The sequence below is a fragment of the Bremia lactucae genome, assembly GCF_004359215.1.
Source record: "Bremia lactucae strain SF5 chromosome Unknown BlacSF5_NotPlaced_19_SHOA01000004.1_2068294bp, whole genome shotgun sequence".
Lineage (NCBI taxonomy): Eukaryota > Oomycota > Peronosporomycetes > Peronosporales > Peronosporaceae > Bremia > Bremia lactucae.
In genome coordinates this window covers 1,220,400-1,231,355 of record NW_027152031.1, presented here as the reverse complement: position 1 = coordinate 1,231,355, position 10,956 = coordinate 1,220,400, and the positions used below count along the sequence as shown (strand labels likewise).

Sequence of the window (10,956 nt, the reverse complement as noted above, 5' to 3'; positions counted from 1 at the left end):
AGACATGTGCGTGACACAATGGCGGATAGCCAACCCAAACAGAAAGAACAAGCGGATGCGAAAGGCAGAAGTTGTATTGATGCGTAGGCGGTTGGAGACCGAGTTTCGCACAACGCTAAGAAATTACCTACAAATTTGGTTTCTGCGGTCTTTAAGACCAAATTGCGCTCGCGTTTTATTGGTCCATTTACGGTCGTGGCCAAGAAGGGCCTAGCTTACACGCTAAGCCGTCCTCGCAAGCTGCATACACACCCAGTATTCTACGTGGGCTTGCTTAAGCCATATCGAGACCCTTCCCACGTGGACTCAGAGGCGCTTGCGCCGAGACAGGCGGCCGCGCTGCAGATTGCCGCATCCTCACCAGGACATTTAGTCGGCCCTCTAAACGAGGTTGTTGACGTTCCAATATTAAAACAAACGGTTTTATACCGCGTCAAAAGAGCCCCTCAATTCGAGCAAAGCCCTTGCGGAGAAGTTGCGCATCGGTCTGCGGATGGTCTGCTGTGGACATGTCCAATCTGGTGTTAAGCACTCGGAAAATCGATTTTAAGAATCAACCTGTGAAATGGGGGTCTCGATCAGAGACAACTGCCACAGGCAAACCGTGTTGTCGAAACACGCAATCAATAAACAGCTTTGCTGTGCCTTCACCGTCAATGGCATCCGGCACAGCTGCTAGATAAGCCATTGTGCTCAACCGGTCAACAAATACCACGACGGTGTTACTGACCGAATCTTTTGGTAAGCCAAACACAAAATCCATACAAATGGACTCCCAACACTCTGTGGGTACGGGCAGACTGACCAGTGGCGCAGCAGCATGAGCCGAGGGTTTAACCAGTTGGCAAGTTTCGCATGCTGAACGTATGTGCTTACCCATTTGTAAAGCTTTGGCCACCATTGGATCTGGCTTACGAAGCCGTAGGTCTTTTCTCTACGGTGATGACCACTAAGAAAAGTATCAGGTGCCTCATAGAAATTCGATACGTTTAGTCCTCATCATGAGGAGCAACGACGCGCGGGAAATCCGCAGCATCCGTGCAATAAAGTAACAAGCCGTTGTCGATAGAAATTCATGTAAGCTCGCACGCAAACGTGCCGACAATTTTAATGTCCGACTCAGTGCTCTTTAAAGCTCGTAGCAGAGCTACATACTGTTTATCTTTGACGTAAGCCGAAAAGATTAATTCAGTAATAGGTGACGTTATAGTCGTTGAATGAGAGAGCTCATAATCCGGCCTGCGTGATAAGGCATCAGCCAAATCATTCAGCTTGCAAGGCTTATATTTTTCTTCGAAATCGTAATTGACGTAAAATGAAAGCCATTCCCTGAGAGAGTTGGAGCGGCATAGTCGCAGTGCGTGAAAATGTAGGATCTGTATATATCACAAACGGCTTAGAGCCTAGCAGATGGCTCTAAATTTGACAAGAGCATACTTCATTGCAAGTACTTCTTTGTCATGAACTGGATAGTTATTTCTTAAAGCTTTAAGCTTTCTAGACTAGAACGCAACTACACGTTCTCGCCCATCATTATCTGTTTGTGACAGAGCACTGTCGATCACAAATTCGATGCTTCGCAGACGACGCTAAAAGACCAGTTGAAATTTGGAAGAGCCGGAATCAGGGCATGGATAAGACTATCCTTGTTATAAAAGCATCATTCTCGGTGCTAGTCCAGCATCAATCTGTGTCCTTTTTAAGGAGGTTGGACATGGCCTAGCCATATCAGCGCTATTCTCGCCTCGTGCTTAGCACGGAGAAATCGTCAATGACGTCACAATGTTCCTTTGGAAAAGTCCACTGTCGTGTAACACAGTATTTGGTTCCAGGAACCAAGTCAATTTCATGACGTACACCTTAATTTGGAGATAAAGCCGATGGTGGATTTGGTACAAATCACAGCTTGAAATTCCTTAAGTAAGGGACAGAATGGGCCCGTGGGGTTTTTAAGGATCGACGATCCACTCCGCGAACTAAATGCAGCTTATGTGTATTTCAAAAAAGTCGCTAGCCTTTAAGACTCGGCCGAACTCACCAACAGACATTCCGTCTAGCTCAAAAAGCATGTAACGAAGGGACTACCTCAAGACAAACTTCTCCTTCGATGTAACTGGTCACACAGTTTACAAGCGTTTGCAACTGCTCGTTCGCATCACTGTGTGACGTTAGGCGTTTCGCGTATTTTCTGTCTCGGTGTCGAGACAATACGCCTCTTATAGACCGGGACATCCATGTTCCCAGCTTTTTCCAACATTTATTGGCTTGTACCAGAATTAATGTCCAATCCGACATTTGACGAGGAGTTATGTAATTTCAAATTCTTTTTCCAGTCTCTTTTACGTGTCACTTCAAGTGCATTAGAAGGGTTTGACCCGAAATGCCCCGGCAACTTGCCAATAGTGTCACAAAAGACACCAGTATGGTGCCACCTCGGCCGACCACACTCGGTGGACTTAGACGTGCCACCCCATATGTCTCAGGGATATTGCACCCTTAACAACTCGGTCTTAAGCCTTTTGTTGGTGCCAAGAACACCTTCCAATAATTGGATTTGTATTCGATATAGTTGACTAGGTATTTGTTTCCAAGTCTGTCCTTAGGCGTCATAGGACCCTTCAAATCTGAACAGACCACCCCCCCCAATTCGATCGATTAGGGAGCTGATACCTGTGTCCTTTTTTGACTGAGCGTTTTTGGTCTGCTTCCCTTTTGCTCACGAAATACATGTTGGTCGTGAGAAGCTCGTAATCACAACTGGCAAATTACAGGAACCCGGATGCCAGACAACGAAAGTTGGCTATCCGAAAATTCGATGGGACCGAAGTATATGCTGGTCTGGGATCAGTTTTTTTATTTGGGAAATACGTTTGGAGACAGGTTGACATGGCCCAAGAAACATGTGGATATATTTGGACTGAAAGTGTCAAAACTAACGTTTTTGGACAATATCTTACGGGCACTGCCAAAAAATATTTCAGCAAACAAGTGGATTCATGGTGGCAAGTTATACCAACTCTACAATACGTGGTGCAGAGGATGCATGACACGTTCAAGACACCAATAACTGCTGCTCAAGCAATTAAACTCTTTACTAACAAAAAAGAGGCAAGGCGATCTTGGCCTGAGCATTTTTTATACTTGATGGCTGTGAGCGATGCAGCAGGGGGCGGGGAGCAACAAGTACTGGACCAATATTGTCAGATACGCCTCCCCTGATTTGGCTTTCATCTTAATGGCTAAGTACTCAACTCAAAGAACCGATTTTTCGGTTCAAGCTAAGGAATTGGCTCATTTTGCCCAAGCAATCGAGCTCGAATCTCGATCGGGCCGAGCTTTTGGAAAAGAGGTGTTGGCTAACATTGAAGATAAGATTGTGCGCAAGGAGACCCGTACGTGTTACAATTGCGGTATAGTCGGTTACGTGAAATCCGACTGCAATTCCAAACGAGAATGTCGAAATACTGGCCGACACGGAAAATCAACCGACAATATAGTTTTGGCGATTCAAGAGGCCAGAGGAAACCGCAACGATTTCGATAACTCAAACGATATTGCTGAAAGCTTGAATTCAGATGCCTGAATACTAGACAGTGCGTCTAGCAGACATCTCGTAAGCGATAAATATCTACTAAAAATCCAAAACCGTGTCAATCGGAGTGCCATTTAGCTGATGGCGAGATAATCCGACTCACTCGAGTCGGAAATGTGGTTTTGACGGTGATGGCTCAAGGTCGTGAAAAACAAATCACAGTTACCGAGGTATACCTGGCTTCGAGCTTTCAAGAAAGACTATTTCGTATGGAAATCTCGAGTGCAAAGGTTCTGGTCTTGGATATATCGGTTATTCTCGCACCTTGACACAAAGGTCAGATGGAATGGTGATATTCGACATTTACATGAAACAGAATGTGCTCTACGTGCAAGCGGTGGAGACTGAAACAAACCTTAAGTCCTCAAAAGAAGTGATAACCGGTGTGCTTGCTGAAGGATCAAAGTCACCCAGGACCGACAACTAAAATAGTACATTGTATCATTTTCACCAAAGGTTGGGTCATCTTTCGTATGAAACCATTGAACCCGCTTGTGCGACTATCAGCACCTCATTGAGGATTATAATGGCATCTCGTATTGCGAGGATGGCAAAGGAACCAGACTCTGGAAGGGTGGTGATCGTTGAATCGGAACTGGGGGAAGGAACCAGACTCTGGAAGGGTGGTGATCGTTGAATCGGCACTGGGGGAGGTTGATACGCACAGGGATTTGAGGGATTCCTTGTTCTATATACCTTAGAAAGGTTTCTTTCTCTCGTAGATCAATGCGCAAGCCTTAGCAAGGCACTATACGCTGTAAGATCAAAGGGAAACCGAACTTTATTTAATTGTATAAATTTAAAACCTTACCTAGCCAAATCAAAATAGATTTTGGCCGCCAGATTTTGGCCGCCAGATTTATATCTGACGGCTACAACATATGTTACCCATATTAAATGGAATTTTAGTGACTTACTATTTTAAATAGAAGAAAAGGGTATTATACCCATAAAGTAAATGTAATCCAACCTGCACTGACAACAGTTGAGGTACCAGAACAACGGTTCACCAACCGAAGTGAACCCCATTACAGAACAATGCAAGACCTAAACATTTTTTTTCTGTTGATTCTGGACATATCAGCTAATCAATAAAATGTCAATTTTATTTTCTCAACTCATTATTGCTAATGTAACCAAATTAAGCCAAAGGTCGACAATTTCAATATTATCCTAGTCAAAGAGCTCAAGATTTAGCGTCTTTCTATTGCGTGGCCCAGACCTCAGTCATTAAGTATATGCATCCTTCTCACCAAGTGAATATACCCGGTACCAATGAATTTACTCTTTACAGATGCGTTGATCGCTCTGTCTCGCTTAATTAATTGGTAGATAAGGACATGATGTAGGACTAAAAAAATTCAGGAGCTATTACAGTTTCTTACGGGTTACTTTTGATATTTTGCTGATTTAGCTAAACAGAGATAACGAAGGTATTTTGATCAGTATCTGTGCGATAAATCATTTGATGCAGAAAACGAACATGACGACCCATCAGAGAGTAACCATACGCCATTTTTGCACGCTTTCAATATAAACGCAAACTGGTCGTCTTGCGGCACTGATTTTCAAAACTTATATACCAGCCGATTGCCTTGCAAATTGCCACGTGCAGGTGCCAGCTGCGCCGCCTAGATGACAAACATTGTTTAAAAAGAGTACGAATACTAAACTTAAATGGTCAAGCTTCCCAGTTGCAAGATGACGCCATCTACCGGTAATACACGGTATCTTGCAAGCCCCCCTCTAGCTAGCTCAAGTCGACCCATTCTGGTTTAGACTGTCCTTAGCTCTAGCTTCTTGACTTCTCGGACGTGAGAGAAGCCGCCGTGTGGGACCTTCAGACAGCATGAGTGACCTTCAGATGGTGACAGGTGCCAAGTGTTTCGTTCCAGACGAGACACATGTGTGGCTCGCGGCCGAGGTAACGCGCGACGAGAATTCGGGTGATGGAAAGACGCGCAAAATATATTGCAAGGTTGAGTTGCCCAATGGTAAGCTTGAGGAGCGCTGCGTCGACATGTTGTCCAAAAAGACCAAGGCCCTTCTTGCTGTGCATCAGCTTGAGTCGCTTCCATACCAGAATGAGAATGTGGGTTCTGAGGGAATCGAGGACATGATTACACTTAATTACCTGCACGAGGCAGCCATTTTGTACAATGTCAAAAAGCGCTTTCTCTGCGAGTTACCGTATACTTACACGGGCGATATATGTATCGCAGTTAATCCCTATAAGTGGCTTCCAGATCTTTACGCGGAAGAGCAGCACATGCGCTACCTTAACCAGCCTAAAGAGGAGTTGCCGCCACATGTGTACGCCACATCCGTCGCTGCTTATGAGGGTATGCGATGCTCGGAGATCAACCAATCTATCTTGGTTAGTGGTGAGTCTGGGGCTGGTAAAACTGAGACAACGAAGATTCTTATGAATCATTTGGCTACAATTGCTGGCGGCCTTAATAATTCCACGATTAAGAAGATTATTGAAGTGAACCCGCTTCTTGAATCCTTTGGTAATGCCAAAACCGTCCGAAATGACAATTCCAGCCGATTTGGCAAATTCACACAGCTGCAATTTGATCTAAACGGCACACTTGTTGGCGCTAAGTGCCGGACATACTTGCTGGAGAAGACGCGTGTCATTCAGCACGAAGCGCCTGAGCGCAACTACCACATATTTTATCAACTTATCGATTCTTCTGATGTTGCATCAGAGCTGCAGCTCGATCCGTCCAAGCATTACGCTTACACAGGGAACAATACGGCACAGAAGATCGAAGGCTTGTCCGATGAAAAACACTTTAACAAGACACGCGAGGCTCTCGAACTAGTCGGTCTTTCTTACGATGACCAGCAACCATTATTTGAAGTGCTAGCAGGTGTGCTCCACCTTGGTGAGGTACAGCTGCTATCGGATCCGACGGATGACGAAAAGTCTCTTATCAGTGAGTCTGACGATGGTGCACAGTCCACCACGCAGATGCTTGGTGTCACATGGGAGGCTCTTCAGACGGCGCTTTGCTCGCGTACAATGCGTGCCGTGAATGATGTATACAGCGTGCCGCTCAAGAAAGAGCTGGCCATGGACTGCCGTGATGCTCTCGCTAAGGCTATTTACTCGAATGTGTTTGACTGGCTTGTGACTACTATTAATCAGTCACTCGCTGACGATGCCAATATGGCTAATCACGTGGGAGTGCTCGATATTTTTGGTTTTGAGCATTTTAAGCATAACTCATTTGAGCAGTTTTGTATCAATTTTGCTAACGAGAAGTTGCAGCAAAAATTTACGCAAGACGTGTTCAAAACTGTACAGATTGAATACGAGGAGGAAGGGATCGTGTGGGACCACATTGAATACGCGGACAACCAGGATGTTTTAAATGTGATTGAGTCCCGTATGGGGATTATTTCGCTGTTGAATGAAGAGGTGATGCGGCCGAAGGGTAATGAAGAGTCATTTATGTCCAAGGTGACGTCATTGCATAAGGAGGATATGGCACACGTCATTGAATTTCCTCGGACGTCGCGGACCGAATTTCTTATCAAGCACTATGCTGCTCCCGTAATGTATGACTCAGTTGGGTTCCTTGAGAAACACAAAGATTCGTTGCTGCCTGACTTATCCGAGCTTATGCGGGGTTCTGACAAACCATTTATTGCCAAGCTTTTTGAGCCGAAGGAGGATCCTACGCAAGCTGTTCTGGAAGCTTCAGGTGGTCGACGCAAACGGGGTGGCGCTCTGTCCATCACGACTGTCGGCACTCAATTTAAAGAAAGTCTAACGGAATTAATGGCCAACATTAACTCGACTCATGTGCACTATGTGCGTTGCATAAAGCCCAATCCGATAAAGAGCGCAACGGTGATGGATCAAAGCATGGTGGTGTCTCAATTGCGGTGTGCTGGTGTCATTGAAGCTATTCGCATTTCCCGTGCAGCCTACCCGAATCGGTTGCAACACACAGAAATCCTCAACAAATTCTGGCTGTTTGTGCCTAGTGGCGGCAACACTGTAGAAGAAAAGTGCCAGTTGCTCATGGACAAGCTGAAATTGGAGACCCCCAGGCAATATCAGATGGGAAAAACTCGCGTGTACTTCCAGTTGGGAGTGCTCGAAGAACTTGAGGACCGTCGCAAAAAGTTCCTTGATGCCAAGGCTACGTTTCTGCAGTATACCATGGTTGGTTTCACGCAACGTATTAAGTATCTTAGAAAATTGGAAGCAATCATTAAGTTGCAATCAGTTATTCGGTGCGTCATTGCCATGCGCAGGTACAACACCTTTTTGAAAGGCCTCATTTTGGCGCAAGCCCAATGGCGAGGCATTCAGGGACGCAAGGTAGCTGCCGACGTTAAGTGCAACCACTATGCAGTCATTATCCAGCGATATATGCGTGGCCTCGTTAAGCGTCATCGCTACGTAAAAATGCGCGCGATGGTTATTCGTGTGCAGTCTATGGTTCGTATGATGATACAGCGACCAAAGTATTTGGCTGCGCTTGATGAAAAGCGACGTGAAGCGGATATGGCTTATCAGCTACATAAGTTAAAGGCCGCTCTGCAGGACGAACAAGAGCGAAATGCTCAGCTGCAGCGCCGTAATAGCGTGACAACTGCGGACTCATCAGCTGCCTCAAGCGTTGTCATGGCTGATGCTGGTGGGATGATCGAGACTCTAACAGACGAGAACAAAAAGCTCCGCGAGAAGAACGAGGTCATGAAAGTCTCCATGAAGGCCTTAAAAGCCGAAGTCGAGAAGTTTAAAAGTGATAAAGAGGTATCATCAGCTGGTAATCACGTAAAGCTCCGTCAGTTGCAGGACACTGTGCGTGAAAAGGACAAAAGAATAGTGCAGCTTGAGGCTGACAACAAAAAGCTGACTGAGCAGATCGCGAAACTTCATGCAGATGGTATCGTTCCTGAGATAAAGGCTACACCTAAGAAGTCAATCTTTCGCACGCTGGGCTCCAAGAAGGAGACAAAACCGCGCGAAACCGTGCTGATGGACTCGCTGACTGGCTCGGATGATTTAAATGGGCGCTCGTCGGAGACTCGACAGTCGGAGCGTCATTTTCCGCGCATGCCGAGCATGAGTGTAGGAACTCGTTTCTGGAACACAAATAAGAAGATTGAAAACGGTGACGGTCATGACGTCTCCGAGGTCGACGGTGAAGATAGCCCTACTAATAGTTCTACTACGCGCAATACGATTGTAAAGAGCATGGAAGTTGGGGTTACTGGTGCGATGTCGAGTATCAAGGGTCGTATGTCGGTCGTGAAGGGTATGTACGACAGCAGAAGCAAGCGAACGAATAGCAAACCAGAAGAGGTGGCGAACAAACCCGAAAACAATGCGTTGGTAACCACTGCTAGCTCGAAGAGTGCAAAGGTGAAGCCGGCCGCGAAACCTGCGGATCGCCCAGTGCGTGAGTCGTTCAATTTGGACGCGTTGCCAGAGGTTTCGTTGCCTGTTGGATGGGAGGCCAAGGTGTCACGCTCCACTGGCCGTGTGTACTACGTAAACCGCAAGCATGGCAAATCACAGTTCGAACGCCCTACTCTAGCCTCGCTTAAGGCCCAAAAACTAGCGCGCCAAAAGTCAGGTAGCGCCGATTAAGTAGAAGAGATGCCACGATTTCACCTACATCGTGTTATCAACTATGACGATTCGTGCATGCGTCTTTATTATCTTTTTAGTTGTAATGCCTTGATCTGGTTAAGGTCAATTGATCTGAATATGTCATCCTTGAAACATTCACACAGCACTTCCACTTCTGAATAATGACGCACATTATAGTGCCCAATCATTCCCAAATGTTCACTATATCAAGCTTAAGACGCGTTTTAGTGATCGCCCTTGTGGAGCCGCTAAAGCTACGACTAGTTTATTTTCATCGCACCTCAGCATCACACGGCGTTTTTGGCACGGCCAAATAATCTATAATTTGCGATAATGGATGAATTATTAATCACTTACTTTTCTTAAAACCTTTCATAAAAACTTTACCTGTAAATAACATTCTGAACAAATTTGTTTAGTATTGATATCCCACAACTATTTTTAATGTATTTTTATATTTTAAATTGAAATAAACCCTCCTTCTTAAATTACTACTCCCACAACTTTTTATCAAAATAAATGATAAATTCTAAATTCGCAACCTCAAAATTGTTTTTCCCACAACTTTTGTAAAGATATTAATTCGAGGCTACAATTTAAAATGCCGAATGACCAATCCACATGATGTTTTACCTGTGATTGGCCAATACACATAAGTGTTTCACCCGTGATTCGCTAATAAGAATAATTTTCAACTAGCATTGGCTAATACATATTATATTTGGCTTTGATTGGCTAATACATACAATGTTTCAACTGTAGATTAATGCCACAAATTCAAAATTATTTCTTGTCTATATTAAGGATGCTCGTTCAGCTTCTACATACAGTATCCATTCAACCACTCATCCAACCTTTTCATCAGACTTGACTAATAGTAGCGCTGCTAGCGCTACTATTACTAAAGTCTGATGGTACGAGATTGAGACTGTGAGCTCAAAGATACCAACGTGGCGACTGTCACGACCATCGCCGATGACAAGTTTCCTTAATAGTTTAATCTCTTCTTTAAATAAATCTACTGAATTTTCATTTAATTTTTTTAAGGCTCGATGTACTGTGTCTTGAAACAGTAGCCGCTCTCGTCTACGTGCTTTAATACATTAAAGCTTCCGACGTACTCGTCGTACAAAGACACTTGCTACCTGCAACATTTCAATATGCGTCTTCGACCAGTACACCAAACCTATAACACATCTGAAGAGCTCTTTAAAGCTACACAAGAGTTTGCATTCGTTGGAGACTATGTATTGGCTATCAAAAGCTCTACAAAAATCTGCGATACTACATAAAGCGCGACTTAGAAGGGACATACGAAACTGCGGTTATCATGCAATTGCTTTAAGCACTTTGGAGCAAAAGCCACTAGTACCACGTGAAAGAGCATCGAAAAACAAGTCTACTTAGCGGCTGAGAAAAGGTCGATGGATGCTGGGTTGCCTCCTGCATACGTAAGCAAGGTGTATTTTCGTCATTTACGTACCTCTACACTACGTTACACGGGTACATAGACGTGTGCCACACCAAATTTTATCTCACTACATCAAACAGATGGCGGGGTACCAATCTGCCCCGGCAGTTACGCCTGTACCCCTATGTAACTCGAGAAAACCTTACCTGCTAAACTTGTATGCTTTGTTTGGCAGTAAGCCTTCAAGCTGGTGCTCTTGCGCTCTGATCTGCTGATAGTTTACCGCAAGGGCAAAGTGTTTTTGGCAAAAGATTTTTCAGAGCGGTTGTT

General features: G+C 44.8%; 1 protein-coding gene across 1 annotated transcript; it reads left to right on the top strand.

Annotated features, from left to right (window-relative positions):
* Nucleotides 1–5,441: 5,441 nt before the first annotated feature.
* CCR75_005603 (uncharacterized protein) lies at nucleotides 5,442–9,212 on the top strand (the record flags this gene model as incomplete). Its single annotated transcript, XM_067963682.1, has 1 exon — nucleotides 5,442–9,212. One exon carries the CDS (start codon nucleotides 5,442–5,444, stop codon nucleotides 9,210–9,212), a length of 3,771 nt encoding a protein of 1,256 aa, XP_067821736.1.
* Between the last annotated feature and the right edge of the window lie 1,744 nt (nucleotides 9,213–10,956).